Genomic DNA, 18,116 nt, shown 5'->3' with positions numbered 1-18,116 from the left:
GGCACACTGTAAATGTTTCACACGTGTTTTGATTTCAGCTGCGAGCGTACGTTAGCAAAATCTTTTCGATAAGCATTGAAAAAGCCAAATATAATGCCAGTTTACTTAAATACGTATCCTCTAGAGTATTTTCGTTGTTGTTTAATTTATAAAACTTAGAAAGACAGGAAATACTCGGCAAACAGCTCAGCTAGTAACAACCAGCTTATTTAACATTTGTCGGACAAGCAATTGCGTATTATTAGGAAATAATACATTAAAAAAATAAGAAACAGCAGTTTGTCGTGCAATGTCTGTCTACAGTAGTAAAACGACCAACACATCCATACTGAAGTCCTTCTCCAGTGCGGATCGTGAGCGCATCAAGACAGCGGCGCTTAACAAGGTGCGCTTCATCACGCCCAAGGAAAAGGGCATCGTTGAATCGGTGCGTGTGGCATTGGAAGAAAAGAATTTTCATTTGATTCAGGAGTTTACATACTTCCTTCGAGAAGCTGATCTCTGTGTAAGTAAAGCAAAATATTATTGCATATTATATATTGCATTCAATTACGCATCTTGTTAAAGGATGAGGAAGTCGTGCAGATTATGAAAGATGCTCGGAAAATAGTGCACAGCTTGACACCGGACTTTGCCAATCTTGTTGAGGCCCTGCTGTCGGTTAACTGGAAAAAGTATAGCCCGGCCGCCATTCAAGCCTACACAGAATTTAGCATCGATGTTATGATCGCACACAATTCGTATATACAAATTGGCATAACCAAATTAATTTTAAATTGGATACCTAGTGATCAGGAGTCCGCGGAATGGCTGGAAGGTTGCCCATCGGAACGTGTGAAGGCTGAACTAGAAACTGTGCATAATTTACTCAATCGTATTCTAACCGCTGTGCCTATGGCTTTCGACGTGGTCATCGATACGATCGCAGCTAAATTTCCGTACTTTAAGAAGCCTGCTCATGTCACGGCTGGCTATTTGCATAATGTGCTGTGGCTGATGGATTACAAGCCGGTGTTCGAGGAGCTACTGCTGCAGCTGGTTTTGCAAAAGTAAGCAATTTCTGATGATTTATGTGAAGAGCATTTAATTTATATAATTTTCTTGGCAGACTCCTCATACTGGACGTAAATGCTCCACGCGATGAAATCGAAGCGCTCAAGGAGGAAACCGATGACGAAGACGATAAGATGGAAGATGAGGCCATATTTCAAATGGACGATGTGAGCGTTCCGCCTAAACCTCCACAAGCGTTAGAGCATCCCATTGGACAAATGCTGGACATATGCTTAATGAAGCTCTTTAAGTTTGTGGACGATAAATGCCGTCCGCAACCTGATTGTAGCGATGACCAGCGCGTTGCCAAAACTCGATTCTTTAAGACGCTTGTTCACATATTTGATGAAGTGCTGCTACCCAGCCACAACACACATCACGTCCAATTCGTAATTTTTCATGCGTGCAGCATTCGTCCAGCCTATGCAGAAATCTTTCTTACATCCCTATGGCAAAAAGTGCAGAATCCAAATGTATCTTCAATCATACGTCATGCAGCTGTTAGTTATATTGCCAGCTTTTTGGCCCGTGCAAAATTTGTGCCGCTGAGGTTGGTCCCTTGTTGTCCTGTTTGTAACTATATACTAAATTTCTTTGATTTCAGCACAATTACCTACTACCTTAAGGAGCTGAGCAACTGGGCAAATAACTACATTAATGACTCGGATGAATTCAGTAGCAAAAACTGCTCCCTCAAAGCTAACATGGTTTTCTTCTCCGTTTGTCAGGCCATGTTTTATTTAATCGCTTTTCGTGCGCGCGATTTGACGATTAATCATAAAAGTAATTACATTTGTTTAAACGGTGTACTCTTTGATATTAACTCGTATTTTTGTTTGTTCTAGATTTGACTTTGCTAAATACACTGCAGTTGTCCCGGTTGGCAATGTGCCACTTTAACCCACTGCGCTACTGCCTGCCACCGGTGGCAACCGCATTTGCGGGCGTCACACGTACCCACCAATTGGCGTATTGTCACACTGTGCTGGAGCGCAATGCACGTCGCAAGCTGGCTACCATCTATGGCCATGACAAGCTAATGCCAGAGGAAACACTTGAAACGTTCTTTCCCTTCGATCCATACATTCTGCCACTGTAAGTTGCCCAGCCAATTCGACCATATGAATGCGACTATTATTTTGGTCAATTTTGCAGGTCCAATAAATATATAGAGCCAAACTATCTGGTCTATAGAGTACATGAGCTGGAAGAGTCGGCGGAGAATGTTGCAATTGAGACTGTGCGTCGCAAGCGTGGCGATTCCGAAATGGTTGAGGATGATGACTTCATACTGGCAGATAAGCGCCAAAAGATCAGCGAACTGTCCAAGAGTCAACAGTTTGATAAACAGTTTTACTATGGTGCTTCACCTGGGTTCAACCAATAAGGAGTGGGGGACATAGATGTAATAGTAATTTGGTATTTATGAAATATAGACTTTTATATGTTATGCAAATTTGATCAAAGAATTAGTGCATTGGACGATGCATTCTTGTGCCGTTCGGCTCGCATATGCTCCAATCTGTGTCCTGATGTACGAAAGGTTTCGCCGCAAATTTCACATTTGAAGGGTCGTTCGCCGGTGTGCAACCGCAGATGTAGCTGCAGTGATGTCTTGGAGGCATAGCTCTTGCCGCACACTTGACAATTAACGTTGCTCCGCTGTGGCTGATGCGTTTCCAGGTGTCTGGCCAATGTGGACTTTAGGGTGAATCGTCTTTGACATACGTGGCATATGTGCAGCTTAAGCTTCGAATGAGTTAGCAAGTGACGGGCCAAGTCGTTGGGTCGCTTGAACTGTTTGCCACATTGCAGGCAACTATGTTTCATCTGTTTTGGGTCCACCAAACGCCGCAGATGCAGCAGCATGTGTGTGCGGCAGTTGAATTTGCGTGTAAATTGCTTTTCGCAGTAGATGCACTTGTAGCTGCGCTGCGACAGCACTGGCTGTGGCAAAAGTTCGATGAGTTTTCCTCTGATCGGATCTGCTTCTAGTTTCATGTGTGCCTCATAGGCAGATTTCGATTGGAAGGTTCGACTACAGTGCGTGCAGCTATGCACCATATGAGGATGTTTCTCAGCCAAATGTTTGTGTAGCCTACTCTTGCTGCTGAAACTGGAAGTACACTGGATGCATGCATGCTTTTTCACAGTAGCATGCAGGCGTTTGTTATGCTCGTTGAGCTTGCTCTCAGTGGCGAACCGCTTGCAGCACTGATTGCACGGATAGGGCGTCTCTTTGGTGTGCGAGCGACGATGCCTGGCAAGCACAGTTGCTTATTTCTTGTGTATGTGTGTATTCCTAGTTGTTAATCTTACCTTATCAAATCGTAACTCTTGCTGAATTCCTTAGCGCAATATTCACAGACATAGTAGCATCGATTGGGCTTCTGTCGCACTATGCGCTGTGTGATGAGAATATGGACTTCACCAGCTGGATTGAGCTTGTCCCTCAGTTCTACTACATTACAAGATGCTTTCTCTTCCAGAGTGCGCAGTGAGCCTAACGAACCTAATGATTTCATTTGGGTAGCAATCGCATTATCTGTAGGCGTATGGCTGCCTTGCAACAGCTTCAGCGCAGCCAGTGCATGTTGCGCTACGTCGGAGTCGTCGCACTCCTTTGCCACATCATGCTTGATGCGTTTGTGACGTAGCAGTGAACTTTTTTGAGAGAAGCGACTGCAGCAGCTTTCGCACTGCAATAAATTTATGCATCATAAGCACATGAAAAAATCCATGAAAGGTTTCTGAGCACATGGCAAAACTTACTGGAAATGCCTTGTCGCCACTGTGCACAGCTAGATGCCGACGGAGCAAAGCTGGCTTCATAAAGCACTTGCCGCATGTATCACAGGTGTTTAAACTTTTCGATTTTTCAATCTTTTTCATTTTATTTTTTCAGAATTATTGTCTTGCTTTGCAAAACACGAGCGACTCAACTACTGGAAAGAAGAAGAATGTCGATTACAGCTGTTTTCGCCTATTCCAATAGCAACCCGTTATTCCTGCATTTGCATTCACCCCGAATCGTACGAGAAAAAACAAAAAAGTTAACTGATTGTTTACGGCAATCATATAGAAAATCAATTCTATTTAAAACTTAGTTTAGAATTAATCAATCTACACTGTTACAAATCGTAAACAAACACATCTCTCTTCGTCGACTCCGCTTAGGCAACGAATTCGTATGGAATTGGCGCCAGGGCGATAGGTTCTTCCAATTTCTTGACGAAATGCGCCTTCTTTGGCTGCTCGGGCTGACGCTTGAGGTTCACCCATTTGCCGTCCTTCTTGGCAGCCTTGAGCAGACGCTCGTTCTCCTTGACGCGACGCAGGAAATCCTCACGGCACTTGGAGTGATGTACATGCTCAATGCGCACATTGATGCGCTTGGCTAGAACCTTGCCGCGCACACGTTTGTTTACAATGACACCAACGGCGTGTTGTGTGACATTGAAGATGCGGCCAGTCTTGCCGTGGTAGGCCTTGTAGGGCATACCCTTCTGAACGGCACCGTGTCCCTTAATGTCAACGATGTCGCCGTTCTTGAAAACGCGCATGTATGTGGACAGGGGAATGACACCATGCTTGCGGAATGGGCGAGAGAACATGTCTCTGGTGCCGCGACGGTATCCCTTTGAGTTGGTCATTTTGTTGGCTGTGGTTCCCTGCAATAAACAAACACTTTTAGCAACATTTCACACAATGTATATGTGCACGGCACACGCGAGAATATTTTAAGGTGCGTTTCAACTGCATTTTAATCTATTTTAATGCATTTTTCTACAAAATATTCGCTAACCTTTTACGTATCGACGTCCACGCGGTCGTGAAGTTGGGGAAAGAAAGAAAGATGGCTACCCGTTTAGCGTTGCCACACTCATTGTAATTTGACGTTTTCGCAGGGCTGGCAGTGCTGTGTGGCCCTGGTCAGAGCTGATTGGTCGATATATATTGAGTTTTTTTTCTTTTTCATTTTGATAAAAGTCGTGAGTTTCGTGCTGTCACGAGCTGGATTTGAATTCAATCGAGCGCCAATTAAGTATTTCATTTTATTAAGTTAAAAAAGTTTTACAAATTCAACAGAAAACTAATTAATATTAAATATTTGCTTAAGTTTGAGCACTTTGGTACACACACACATAATAGTAAATGTCATTTTAATATCTCGTTACATATAATTTATATTTTAACTATCGTATATATATGTATATATATAAATGTGTTATATAGGCATATATATATTTATATAACTTGTCCGTTTGTGTTCACTAGTATTTATTTTTTCACAAAAACTCTAAGAATGTGGCGTCACCTCATTTTGTAATTATTACATGATTGGAATATCAAAGAACAAACTATTAGTAACTTATCTGCGGGCATTTTTGTCAAATATATAGTAGGATATATGTAAGTATATATATGTATATTTAGCTTATGCTTTTGCTTATGCATGTGGTACGTATATATATAATAAATATTTTAAATAATTTCATAAATATATAAGTATCCCATATAAGCATGCGTATACTAATATATATAAAGTACATACATTTTGACTTCCACACAGTAAACATAAAATTTAACATTAATTGTTGCCTTTATATTAAATAATAATTAGTTTAATAGGCCATACTTGTTTCGTTTCGTTTGGTTGGTTGGTTGATTGGTTGTTTTGCTTTTCTCACCACTTTCCTTATCCTTTTCAGTTATATTATATTATATATAGTATATATGTATTCGTGTGTATATTATTGGCTGTTGATTTTTCTTTTTCTTTTCTTTTGGATTTCACAAATCCCACTACAAAAGCAGTCTCTCAAACAAATCCACAGCTATCCATCCATGCAGTGGTCACGATTCACGTTCCATTTCCCATTCGATGTCCAATTTCCGTTGCCATTATGTTAAGGCCTAAGCGCCATCTTTTTTGTTGTGCCCGTTTTCCAGCGGCCTCTTTGGCACACTGTCGCAGTTGCAATTGTTATCGTCCTTGGGCAGTGTCGACTGGTGCTGCTGCAGTTTCTGCTCCAGACGCGTTTTGTACGTGTACAATGACTGCAGCGGCACATGCAGCAGCTCCACAATCTCCGTGAAATTTATTTCTACAGGAAAGACGCATAAAATTAGAATAGATTCGTGAGATTATAGGAAGAAAAGTTCATACCATTCTCGGCTGTTATGTAGCCATGTCGTATTAAGAAATCGATAACCACGGGCGCCGATGTTGTCTTGAAATCCGGCGTGAATACGCGCTCCACACACTCGTTGGCCGGCAACAGCTCAAATGCCTGCACCTCGCCATCGGCGTTCTGTGGCACAAAGTCCACTGGCAGCTCCAAATCAAACACATATTCAGTATTGGGAAACAGACCCTGATCGCTCTCAAAAAAGAACGAGACACAGCCGGCTGAAACCAGATTCTTGACGAGATCTTTTGGAATGGATGCCTCCTCGGCGGCCTCCTTAACGGCCGTCTCCATAATGCCAAACCCAACGGATAGACCGCCGCCCACCATATTATCCCATTTGCCAGGCCAGGTTTCTTTGGTGTTGGAGCGTTGCTGCAGCCAAATGCACAAGCCGTGCTGCGGATGCCGAACATATCCATTGATGTCTACACCATATTTGCGTACGCCAAACAACGGCGTTGCCGCTCGCTCCATCTTCAGCAGTGCCTTGTGCTCGAACTTCACCTCGAAGCACTCATCCCGCCATCCTTTCAATGCCGAGAACGAGCCATCGCTGCGCAGATTACGTAATACTTCATCCAGGTGTACGGTACGTTCGTTATAGTCCCGGAATGCCGGATTCAGCTCAACCAGACCCTGCCAAATGTAATAATATATATGAATGAATATACACTTTAGATGGAACTATACCTATTATTGGTTAATATTCACCTGCTTGGTATATTGACAGTCACGTATGCAGAACACTTCAGGAAACTTGAGCAGCTGCTTGTAGACATCCGCTTTAATGAGACCGACTTGCTGACCCCCAACTAGAAATGGACGTATGTCATCCTTATGAAAGCCTGCGACACAATTAACGTTAATTAGACAAAGAAGAATTGCACTTGAAATGGCCCTGAGGTACATGTCAGCCTAATTGAATTGTAGCTAACAAAGAAATATCTTAGATTCGAATTGTAAATTTTATTATAAGTTTGCCGTAATATTGGAAGGGGTAATTTTTATGAAATTTGGGTGTGTATGAGAGTAAGAGTAAATTATCTGTGAGATTCAAAGGTATCTGTAAGATATAAAGTTTCTGTATATAAAGTCATTTTCAGACTATAATTGACTCATATCAGTGGACAAAGATTATTGATTAAGTATATGTATTACGAGAAGAAAATATTTAATAATAATAATAATAATAATAATATATACAGTGCTTTATAAACAGAAGTAAAATAAGATGTATCTAGACAATACCTAGACAAATATATTTATTTGTGGGCTAGGCAAACATTTCAAACTTTGTTATCACCAAAACATATGTTTATTACTGCATAATTATGATAAGCCGTCTTATATTCAATGCTCAATCAGTCTTTCAGCTGAAATTTGTTCAAAGTTTCATTAAGAGGAAACACTTTTTCCCACTGTTGAAATTTTAAAGTTCATTCTGGGCTCGATTGGAAGCAAACAGCACGCGCTATTTGATTAGATAAGTCGAAAAACCTAAAAGCTAATAGAAATAATAGTCAACTAATTAGTCTTAAGTACATTTTGTTTGAAAAGAAAAAAACACTTAAGAAATTTTGATATAGGGTATATTTTTTAATATTATATAGATGTATATTGTTTTTTAAAGTGGTTACTAAAAATGTATATAGCTTTATGAATGGGTTTTAAAGTATCTTTATTAAGATGCTATTTTTTGCACAAACAAAACAATACAAATAAATCTGAACAGCTGGTATTGCTATTGATCATATGTACATATTATATATGTATAAATATATGGATATGTTTTATTATCAGAACAATATACATAAGTATATATAGGTAGAATAGAGATTATTGTTTGCAATCGTTTTGATTGCCTTTCAGTTTTTTTTTTTTTTTTTTTTTTTTTTTTTTTTTTTTTTTTTTTTTTTTTTTGGCATTTTAGAAGTTGATTAAAAATAAATATTTATTTTATTGATATATAACTGCAATCGGCCTTTCTAAATCAGCAGCACCTATTATAAATGAAATCGAATATTGGCAATAATATTTTTTTCATAAAATGTGTGTTAAGTCACAAATATTGCAGATAATGAAATCAATATACTAGTTTGTGCCGGTCGGTGAGATCGTCGTTGAATTATAAATTGGTAAGCTCAATTATTGCGTCACTAGAATGGCGAGTTTATGTGCATATATAGAAAAAGAACAAAAAAGCAAACAAAACAACAACAAATAAACAATAAATGCTCATTTACTTTTCGCTTTAAAATCTATAGATAAACAACTTGAAATGCGAAAAGGCAGTTAAAGCAAAATTGTATATACAAATAAGATAATTCTGAAAACAATAATGCGATACCCTGTAAAATGTGGAAATGTGAGGAGGCTATCAGAACGAAATAGAACTCTAATTAGATTAGAAGTAAAACCAATTACGCAACGCAGATTACGAATGACATACGAATTTAGAATCCCAATAAGAATATGTACACGTTTTCTAATTGAATATTTGAGAAATAAATGTGAAACTATTTGATCAATTTACTGTAGCACATAAGCCCACAAAATTCAGGGTATGCAAATAAATAAAAACAAAATGGAAAACCAAAAAACGACAACAAATTATATTCAAATTCGTTTCGAGATTCATAGCAAAACAAGTTGAAATAGTTGAAAGCAAAACAAAATAGCATGCCGAATAGCAGAAAGCGCGCATGCCGCTTATCAGCGAAGACAGAGAGCTAAAAGTGGTAAATAGAGAAGAATACATAAAGAAGAATAGAGGGAGAGCGAAAGAGTGAGAAAGACAGAGGAAAAGAGAAGTGCTCTATCCCAATTAAGTGAGCATATGTATGTATGTTTGCCTGTGTATGTCACATTTTTTGCACTTAATCAAGCCATAAAAACATCTACATCTCTAAATATACATATATGTATATACATACACATATATCTGATTTTTATAGCAAGTATAGTTCGATGTGTTTGCGTATGAGCTGCTTCAGCTGTTATTGCATGTTTTGTTGTTGTTTTCACTGAAAATGCTAAAAGTTGCCCTCAAGGTGATGCGATAAAAATCTGGTTACAAGACCAAATCAGCAGCAACTAATTTGTAAAATTGCTGCGCTGCTATCCAAGAACACATACACACACACACACATACATATATTTGAATATTTGTATATAGATTTATAGATATTTATATTTATATAAAAATATATTGGTGACTAAGTTAGTCGTCTTAAATTAAAAACATTGTTATATTAAATATATGTATATATTACAAAGCGCTTGCTTGATAAATATGATCTTGCATAAGAGCCGCTTGTTTATTTAGCATTTGGTTTAATTGCAATTAATGTGTATGGAATAATAAAGTGAAATCCGATAGAGCACAGCTGTTGAGCTGTGTGCGACAGCGTTTATTACTGCGAAAACCTGGGAGGGCAATAGTCGGTGTAGCAGCAGCAGCAGCGTGGTGGTAAACAACCAAATAATTTAGTGCTATCATCGGATTACAAGCGTCAGCGCAACAGGTGAACTATCGAACGGAAGTGGGCCGATCGATAACACTCATTAAACTCAATTAAATACTTAGGAAGATATGATTTTTGGCTAGGCATAAAAATAGCCAAAAGGAAACTAATTTCAATGTCAATTCACTGCTGATTGGATGCTGCGAAACGAACTGGCAATGAGACATTTGCTGGCAGTCGCAGCAGCACCAACAGCAACTGCACACAAACATTCATAAACGCAAACACACATACACACTCGCACGCACACTTGCAAATGTAAGTAAACAAACTAATCGATAATTTGCACTCTTTTGCTCTCGCTCTTACTGCACTTGCAGTAAACGGTATAAGCTGCGCCCAATGTATTGGCGCCCAAGCCGCCCACAATGTGCGCTAGTGTGCTTTGTGTGTGTGTATGAGTGTGTATGTACAGATTCAGTGGCAGCCAAACCCATTTTCATGGCCGAAAGGCGAACGCCAACGGAGAGCCAAACCCAAAACAACAACAAAGAGAATTAAGACGCTGATGAATTCAGCTGTATTACTCACCTGTCAAGTAGAAATTATTAAACTTTTGCGCTAGTCCCAATAGACGCGACAATTTTACCTCGGTGGACGACATGGTGATGACGGCTAAGATAGAGTACAGGCTCGGCAAGCCAAAGTAAATACAAATACACTTCGAATGCCGGCTACCTTTGCTCCCACTCCGCTACTTCTTCAACTCCCAGACTAATAACAACAACGGCAGCAGCAACGATAACACTCGGAAACGACGCGTTTTAGATTCGTTGGTGCTATTTTCGTTGTAATTCTTTGTCCTCGGTAATGACTCCCTTTGCTTTATGGGCGTACCAACTTATTATTAATTTTCTCTATTTCGATTAGGGATAATGGGACAACCAACTACTACATAAAACCAACCATCAAAACACAACCGCACGCAACGAAAACCACAGCCGTAGTGCTGCAAAATACGCGCTCAGCTCGATAACGATAAAGTCGTTTCGTGAGTGTTGCAAAGGTAAACGCAACAGCTGATCGTTGAACAGCTGTTTGATTGGTTCTGCGTACTAGCCTCGGCAAACACAATAAAAATGTCGAAGTGTTGAGAAACATCATCTCGTAGAGTGTTGAACAACACACGTGCGATACATATGTCACGCTGACAAGAGTACAAAGTTAGAAAAAGTTAGAAACATAAGCAGAGCACGGGAAACGCACTCGTTTCCCATTTGTGTTGTAAGCTTCAATAAATTGACATCTGATTGATCGTAAATTAGTAACTAACCTTGGCAAGGCAAGCGATTAAATTCCAAAATGAGTGACGACTACTTAAGGAAACCGTTTTCATTAGCTCCCTCACCAGCCGGTAAGCAACGGCCGCCGTTGGCATTTATTACGCAATTGGACAAGCGATTACATACACGGTTTTTTGAATGAAAATCTATAATTTAATTGTTTGTTACTTGTGCATTGCAGTTGACGACACACAGACAACGGCAACAACCTACACACCGGCAGCGAGCACATTCAGTAGTGCTCCCGTCTCGCCATACCTCAACTATGATTCACGATTCCTGCAACAGGCGCAACCAGAATTTATATTTCCCGAGGGCGCCAACAAGCAGCGTGGACGCTTTGAGTTGGCCTTTTCACAAATTGGCACATCTGTGATGATTGGTGGTGGCATTGGCGGTTTGGCGGGGGTCTACAATGGCATTAAAGTTACTAATGCGCTCAATCAGACGGGGAAGCTGCGTCGTACCCAGTAAGTGATTATGCGACCATTCGATTATCTCGTATATTGAATGCACTCTTACTTTCTGTACGTATATGCTAATGTCTGTTTTATTTGTAGATTAATCAATCACGTCATGAAACAGGGATCCGGTACAGCGAATACATTAGGTACGTTGGCTGTGCTGTACTCGGCGTGTGGTGTGTTGCTGCAGTATGTCCGGGATCAGGATGATAATATAAACACCATCATAGCCGGTTCTGCCACAGGCCTGCTATACAAATCCACAGGTGACTTGGCTAACTCCTTACAAATATATTTAATCATTTTATATTTAAATTATTTGTATTTTTAGCTGGCCTGCGAAAGTGTGCATTGGGTGGAGCTATTGGATTGGGCATATCATCGCTCTATTGCTTATACCTGTTGGCGCAAGAAAGCAACAACACAAACTCAAGTCCAAAATTCCTGTAGGCGAGATGGCGGCGTAGTCCTTAGTAAAAGTGAATAGCTATAGCTGCCAACCTAACTGTGGCATATGGCGGAAATATGTACACATGAGTGCTTGTGTAGGGATCGCTTCGCAGCGCTTAACCGTCAAATATAGTTTGTTTTATATTATAAAAGAAATACACACACATTACATATATGTATATATATATAATATATACGTATATGTATATATATATTTAGATTTATCTGGACACAATATAAGAATTTCCTTTCTAGTTTCAATGTTAAAATCAACATTTGGCACACCAAAATTCTTGTTGCAGATAACCAAAAAAAAATCATGTAAATCAAATCGAGCTAATAAAGTGGTATGCTTTAATTGCAACTTGCCATCAAATGAAAAGCTTTATTGTAATAAATGCGCCAAGACATTGTACTACAACTAAGATGTTCTACTACTACTATTACACATTGTTATCTACGATCGTTCAATAGTCGAGTGCGCCAGTGTCATCATTAGTTAAGGCTAAAACCTTAGCGCTTTTGCGTTCGTCCACATCATTGTTGGCTGGCGCCTCGCAGCTGGTGTCCTCCGTGGAGCAGGTCTGGCAATGACAATTAACGGCCTCCATATATTTGTATTTGCGTATGCTGTCGTCCGCCTCGGGATGACAGTTTTTCAGCGTGGCCACCGATGGCTGGCGTTGCGCATGCACACAGACCGGATGGAAGGAGCGCTTGTAGGGGAATTTCCAATCGGATATCTCGCTGGAATCGCAACGACCCCAACAGCTCCAGACGCTCACGAAGTCCCAGCACTCGCGTCCCTGCAAATCCGACTGAGTCACGCGATACGTGTACAAGCGTCGATGGCAACCGAGTGGCGCAATTGTAGGGCCAGTGTAAACCGGCTGCAGATCAACCAATTGGGCAGTGCCCACACGCAGCCAAGGCGAGGCCAAAAACACCAACGGTAGCCTGTGTATATAACAGTTTATAGATATGTATATGACAGTTAGCAAACTTTCAAATTACTGCAGTTTTACGTAACTTACAACACTGCAAACATTTCAAAGCTTTCTGTTATTCACTTGGCTGGAGCTGCTGTTGTATGCGTGCTGCTTGCGTCGCAGTCGGCTGCGTTCTGTTGAATGCTCTCAGCATCTATGCGTATTTATACCTGAGGCGGCAGCTGCTGCGTCGCGGCGACTGCGCATCGGTCAGCCCTTGGCTTGGAATGGTTAGCCTAAAAATAAACTTGATTATTGCTTGGAGTTTGGCATATGAAATCCAATTGGACTTCATTTGCAGTTAACAATTTGAATTTCAAATTGAATTGGATTTAAGGATATTTTTAGAGAAACATCATTTAGTATTATTAATATTCTGCATTTTATTGTGTATGATGCAAAGAATTTTGTAATACCATAAGAAATTTGGATAACGGAATTTTCGTGGTGAAATGGCCGAAACGTCATTATTCTGGCAACAAAACATATTTCGCGCCTCATATTATGCAATAAAATTTGTAGTTAAGTTGCCAAGAATTGTGTGAGCTATCGAAAGGTTAATAAAAAAAAACGGTTTCTATGGACGTGGGCCACGCTGCGAATTTCTGCACCAGAATACCTTTACCCACGCTAACGCATCCTCTAGTGTTGTGTGTACGTACGCCTCCAAAACATATTCGTTGGGCAAATTCGCCGGTGGTTATTAAATCTCTAAGGGGTCACAGCCGGTTTGAAGGTAAGAAGGGTGAGAGCAGGGGACAGGAGACCTGTTCGCTATGTCAGTATGGTTCAACGTTGGCCACCATTGCGCGAGCGGCGCCTACGACCGACGACGTATCTCATGATGCGAGCCATAGCGCTGATTACGCAGCTGCACCCGAAAGCGCCGATTATTGTCGGGGCCCCGATCCTCAGCCTGGCGATTGAGGTTGGCGGCGGGCAGGGCGGCTGCATCGATAGCAGCAGCTGCGGCTACAGGCGCTATGCCAGGAGCTGGCAGCGGTAAAGCTGCCTGCTGCGGCAACTGCAGCTCCTCACCATCGACATCCTCATTGGGACTTTCATCATCTAAGTCATCCAGGGCCGGATCATTGTCAACCATCGACTGTGAACGGTTCGTGCTGCCAACATCTTCGCGCGCCATTGCTGTGGCCATTAGACGCTGACGCCGCTCCTCCATCAGGCGATCCCGCTCCTTGTGTATGTAGTCGCGCTTGTTGGGTAGCCCAGCCACATTGTTGGCCGATAGCGCGGAACGTACAATATTCATATCCGTTGCCTCCATCCATTCGTCCGTTTCGGCTACGTAGCATTCCGTGTGCGAGATGGTGGAGACGCCATTGAATCCCCCAATGGCAAAGATCATGTCATCGATTATCTCCAAACCGAAATTGCTGCGCGAATGATTCATTTGGCGTATGAAATGCCACGATTGGGTTTCCGGATCAAATCGTTCGCCAGTGGACAGTCTGGATGTGCCATTGAAGCCGCCAATGACATAGAGCTGATCTCTGAACGCTACACAGCTGACGCCGGAGCGACGATGATTCATATTTGGTATGCGCGTCCAAACATTGGTCAGCGGATCATAGTATTCGGCACTATCCAGGCACTCCTGCCCATTGAATCCACCCGTTGCATAGATGCGTCCATGCAGCGTGCAAGCGCTCGCATCGGACCGTTGCATGTTCATGGGTGGAATGATTGACCACTGATTGGTTTTGGGATTGTAGCGTTCGACGGTATTGAGGCGATTGTGTCCGTCGTAGCCGCCAATGGCATAGATCATGCCACTTAGCTCCGCGACGCTGACATAGCAGCGGCGGCAGTGCATGGGGGCAATCTCGTTCCACTTCTTCTTGACGGCATCAAAGACGCGGCAGGTGTTGAAATATTCGACGCCATCATAACCACCTATGGAATAAATTTTGAAGCCAAGTACGGCGGTACCGTGGTAGGCGCGTGGTCCAGCTGGATCCTCGGCATTGATATTAACCCAACGGTCGGCACGTGTATCATAAGTCTCGATGCAACCCTTCGATGTGCCACCACTCCAGCCGCCAATTGCGAAAATGACCTCGTGGGGCAGTCGGGGCATCGCCAGCGGTGGTGTCGTTAGCTTGGGTTGAAAGGGCAAATCAAATGGCACGTATAAGTTGCTGCTGCAGGAGCAGAGGGGGTGTTAGCATTACCTCTTCGGCTTGTGGGTTAAGAAAGTCCAGATCATACATGAATTTAAAGGTATCGACTATCAGCGGCTTGGCAGCCTCGCATTGAATGACATAGGGATGCTCCTTGACCTCCTCCATGAAGCACTAAGGATTCAACATTCAATTCATATAATTAGTTGTATTTTAAAATTCTGAATATGGCTGGTTACCTTGGGGGTCATCAGACCAAGGCGCACGCCCGTCATCAGATGCGCCACATGCTGTTTACGGTTCTCTGGATCTCGGTCAATCCATTTGACGCACAGCTTCCAAACGTAATCCTCTTCACGTGTATTCAGCTCGTCATCACTAATAATGCTGTAAAAGTCCTTAATGTTCAAGTCTAATATGTCTGTATTCCGGGCGGCCACATCTGTGAAGTACCTAAGCGTATAATTGCGCGCCTTCTGATACAAGTCCTCGAGGAAACGGAAACTGCAAAATAGCACAATGCAAAATGTCAATCAATTAAAAATGGATTAATATTTATCCTTTCTCCTTGCAATTAAACGAGATTAGGATTGAAGGTGGCCATGCAGGATGTAAAGTGAAAGTAGATTAGTGAAAAAGTGAAAAGTATATGGTAATTGGAATTCATACGAACCGCGCAAACCCCATGATACTGACACAGTTCTCCGGGCTCAGTGTGTGACTGAGGTAGTCTTTGCACTGTTTGACCAGCCCCACCATACCCACATAGTCCGCACAAATGAGCAGCTCGTGCACGTTATCGTCGCTGATGTTGGTCTTGCGCAGGTAGGCGTATTGTATCACACAGTTCATGATGGACGCACTGATCCCCGGTATATGCACGACACGGCTCTCATCATTTCCCGCACCGGTGCGGCTGTTAAACCCCGTAAACTGTGCGCTGCCGGTAAACAGTAAACAGCAACAAAAATAAAATACAAAATACAAAATAAGTTAGCAAATTGCAATTATTGATTGTATTGGTAAGTTGTTGAAGTCGTGGCAAGCAATTTAGTTACTCCAACAAGCCTTTACTTCCACTGAAATGTAAATTGGCTGATCAATTTGTTTTAATCTTCATTTAATAATTACATACACACATACGAAAATGTAAACTCACGCATACTTGTGCACTGCCTTGACCGCTAGTCTGCATGTGTGGGTGAATATTTCTCTACTCGCTATGACATGTAAGATATGAACTGTGTAAGTAAAAGCGAGAGGCATACAGCTACAGTGAGGTGCATATCGCAAGCCCACCATGATCTTTTACATTTCCATGAGTGTGCTGCGGTATTCAGTTTGCGAAAAATGTTAGTATTCCCTGTTTTAATCTTTTTAAATAACAAATGGAAAATAATTAACAAGCACATTTTTTTTTGGGAAACTGAAGTTGCCTGATTAATGAATTATTTACTTTCATCTTTAATTTCCTACATGCACCCAAAGCCATTTGGATATGCGTTTTGTGTGTTTGTTTGCATGTGCGTAGCTATCATACTGAGTTGATGCTTGATTCATCATGAGGCTATGGCAGTTAAAGTGAGACGTGAGACTGAAGTAAATTGAGTGGGAAATAGAAAATACTTTTAGATGGGTGTGTAAAGTCTGTCTTTTAACGTGTGTGCAATTTAAGTTCTGTTTGCTATGCTTTTTAATAGCGTTGAGAAAATTAAAGTGTAAATTCATATTTATGTATGTATGCATATCAAAGGGTTTGATATTGCCAAAATAGTCAGCAATTACCAGCGTTAACAACATTCCTCAACTCACCGAAAATATGAGCTGCAGGAACACATGATGGCACGGTGTACATTGAAGGACTGCTCACCCACCGAGATCTGCGCGTCGCACAGAAGATTCGCTTCGCGCAGCTCGTTGAGCACGTTGAGAGCATGATCGCTGACAATCGGTGATAGGGACTTAGTGGATGGCTTCTGTGTGGGATTGTTTTCAAGTTCATCCCCTTGATAGCTACCGTCCATGTCCACGTCCACCATTTCAATCGGTGCCAGTTCCAGTTGGCCCTCATTCATGCCATGTAAATGATTACCGTTTTGCCGATTCATAGCGTAAGCGAGCCAGCGATTTTTTTCTCGGTTGGGTCTGAAATCCTGGTCCTTGTCTAGATCGGTAACATTCGATTTATTATGTGGAAAAGAAGCAGGTTTGAAAATGGATTTACAACAATTTCATATGGATGCGACGATTGTCGAAAGATTGGTATCCTACCAAGCGAAACGCGTTTTGTTGATATTTTGTATTTTTTGTGGGCTGTTTTTAGGGAGAGATCTCTCCGTATTTAACAATAGGAACAGAAATAATGTTCAATAATTAATCAACAACAACGAGACAGTTCTCGTAACGCACGAAATGGGACTACTAAGTGAGAACTAAAAACTGAACGCACCCTAAGCAGGTTTATTTCTCTGTCCCAAATCCTCTGGCTATCGCCAATTAGACTAAAATTAATTCACTTACCCACGCTTTCTGTTTTTTACACTTTTTGGCTACGAAGCAGAGTACCACAAGCCTGGCAAACGCATAGGCTGATTTTGAAAATGTTCAGATTGCCTTGGTTTTCTAAACTAAATACAAGCTTTATAGACATATGGCGCAAAGCCTAAGAGAATCACTTTCATGTGTATTCAATATTAAACATCCTTTCCCAAATAAAATATATTTTGATTCTGCGAACTGATGGAAAAACAGTTATTTTATAATCAGATCAAGACTCTGATAAAAAAAATTAAGGTTTTCAGTTGACCCACATATCCTTGGCTATTCCATACCATTGATAAAGTCCTGTTAAAACCTACATCAAATGGACCAAGTTTTACACATTGTGTAAGGATATGGTTGCCCCAAATATGGCTTACACCTTCCTAATATATGGAACCTAATTGACCTAAATATCCTTGGATGATCCATTCCATTGATGTAGTCTTAGTGAACCTAAATGTCAAGCTCCTTCCGAT

General features: G+C 41.3%; 7 protein-coding genes across 11 annotated transcripts; 2 read left to right on the top strand and 5 right to left on the bottom strand.

Annotated features, from left to right (window-relative positions):
• The first annotated feature begins 16 nt into the window (after positions 1-16).
• On the top strand, positions 17-2,509 carry LOC6576629 (RNA polymerase I-specific transcription initiation factor RRN3). Its single transcript, XM_002002582.4, has 6 exons — positions 17-505; positions 568-1,049; positions 1,109-1,603; positions 1,658-1,836; positions 1,899-2,148; positions 2,209-2,509. Exons 1-6 carry the CDS (start codon positions 290-292, stop codon positions 2,438-2,440), a joined length of 1,854 nt encoding a protein of 617 aa, XP_002002618.1. The 5' UTR covers positions 17-289; the 3' UTR covers positions 2,441-2,509.
• Positions 2,454-4,006, bottom strand: LOC6576628 (zinc finger protein 271). The gene is made up of 3 exons (XM_002002581.4): positions 3,826-4,006; positions 3,373-3,752; positions 2,454-3,313 (listed from the first exon to the last, which is right to left on the bottom strand). Exons 1-3 carry the CDS (start codon positions 3,943-3,945, stop codon positions 2,515-2,517), a joined length of 1,299 nt encoding a protein of 432 aa, XP_002002617.1. The 5' UTR covers positions 3,946-4,006; the 3' UTR covers positions 2,454-2,514.
• A 100-nt stretch (positions 4,007-4,106) lies between these two features.
• Positions 4,107-4,968, bottom strand: LOC6576627 (60S ribosomal protein L21). The gene is made up of 2 exons (XM_002002580.4): positions 4,859-4,968; positions 4,107-4,724 (listed from the first exon to the last, which is right to left on the bottom strand). The coding sequence occupies exon 2, from the start codon at positions 4,704-4,706 to the stop codon at positions 4,227-4,229; it is 480 nt and encodes a 159-aa protein (XP_002002616.1). The 5' UTR covers positions 4,707-4,724; positions 4,859-4,968; the 3' UTR covers positions 4,107-4,226.
• Positions 4,969-5,317: 349 nt separating this feature from the next.
• On the bottom strand, positions 5,318-10,737 carry LOC6576626 (uncharacterized protein YJR142W). The gene is made up of 4 exons (XM_002002579.4): positions 10,304-10,737; positions 6,960-7,093; positions 6,224-6,884; positions 5,318-6,161 (listed from the first exon to the last, which is right to left on the bottom strand). Exons 1-4 carry the CDS (start codon positions 10,374-10,376, stop codon positions 5,971-5,973), a joined length of 1,059 nt encoding a protein of 352 aa, XP_002002615.1. The 5' UTR covers positions 10,377-10,737; the 3' UTR covers positions 5,318-5,970.
• A 147-nt stretch (positions 10,738-10,884) lies between these two features.
• LOC6576625 (mitochondrial import inner membrane translocase subunit Tim23) lies at positions 10,885-12,351 on the top strand. Its single transcript, XM_002002578.4, has 4 exons — positions 10,885-11,126; positions 11,237-11,525; positions 11,616-11,785; positions 11,851-12,351. The coding sequence occupies exons 1-4, from the start codon at positions 11,075-11,077 to the stop codon at positions 11,967-11,969; spliced, it is 630 nt and encodes a 209-aa protein (XP_002002614.1). The 5' UTR covers positions 10,885-11,074; the 3' UTR covers positions 11,970-12,351.
• Positions 12,310-13,113, bottom strand: LOC6576624 (thyrostimulin beta-5 subunit). The gene is made up of 2 exons (XM_002002577.4): positions 13,004-13,113; positions 12,310-12,926 (listed from the first exon to the last, which is right to left on the bottom strand). Exons 1-2 carry the CDS (start codon positions 13,015-13,017, stop codon positions 12,437-12,439), a joined length of 504 nt encoding a protein of 167 aa, XP_002002613.1. The 5' UTR covers positions 13,018-13,113; the 3' UTR covers positions 12,310-12,436.
• Positions 13,114-13,321: 208 nt separating this feature from the next.
• Positions 13,322-17,745, bottom strand: LOC6576623 (kelch-like protein 10). 5 transcript variants are annotated; one of them, XM_015165283.3, is made up of 6 exons: positions 17,620-17,745; positions 16,912-17,263; positions 15,773-16,039; positions 15,339-15,603; positions 15,188-15,273; positions 13,322-15,120 (listed from the first exon to the last, which is right to left on the bottom strand). In XM_015165283.3, exons 2-6 carry the CDS (start codon positions 17,205-17,207, stop codon positions 13,779-13,781), a joined length of 2,256 nt encoding a protein of 751 aa, XP_015020769.1. In that variant the 5' UTR covers positions 17,208-17,263; positions 17,620-17,745; the 3' UTR covers positions 13,322-13,778. The 5 variants fall into 5 exon arrangements, with proteins under 5 accessions (XP_015020769.1, XP_002002612.1, XP_032585093.1 ...); XM_002002576.4 differs by having other exon boundaries at positions 13,322-15,077; positions 15,151-15,273; positions 17,620-17,744; XM_032729202.2 differs by lacking the exon at positions 17,620-17,745 and adding an exon at positions 17,324-17,522.
• Positions 17,746-18,116: the final 371 nt, after the last annotated feature.

This window comes from Drosophila mojavensis, unplaced genomic scaffold (genome assembly GCF_018153725.1).
Source record: "Drosophila mojavensis isolate 15081-1352.22 unplaced genomic scaffold, ASM1815372v1 contig_36, whole genome shotgun sequence".
Classification (NCBI taxonomy): domain Eukaryota; kingdom Metazoa; phylum Arthropoda; class Insecta; order Diptera; family Drosophilidae; genus Drosophila; species Drosophila mojavensis.
This window is presented reverse-complemented; position numbering and strand designations above follow the sequence as displayed.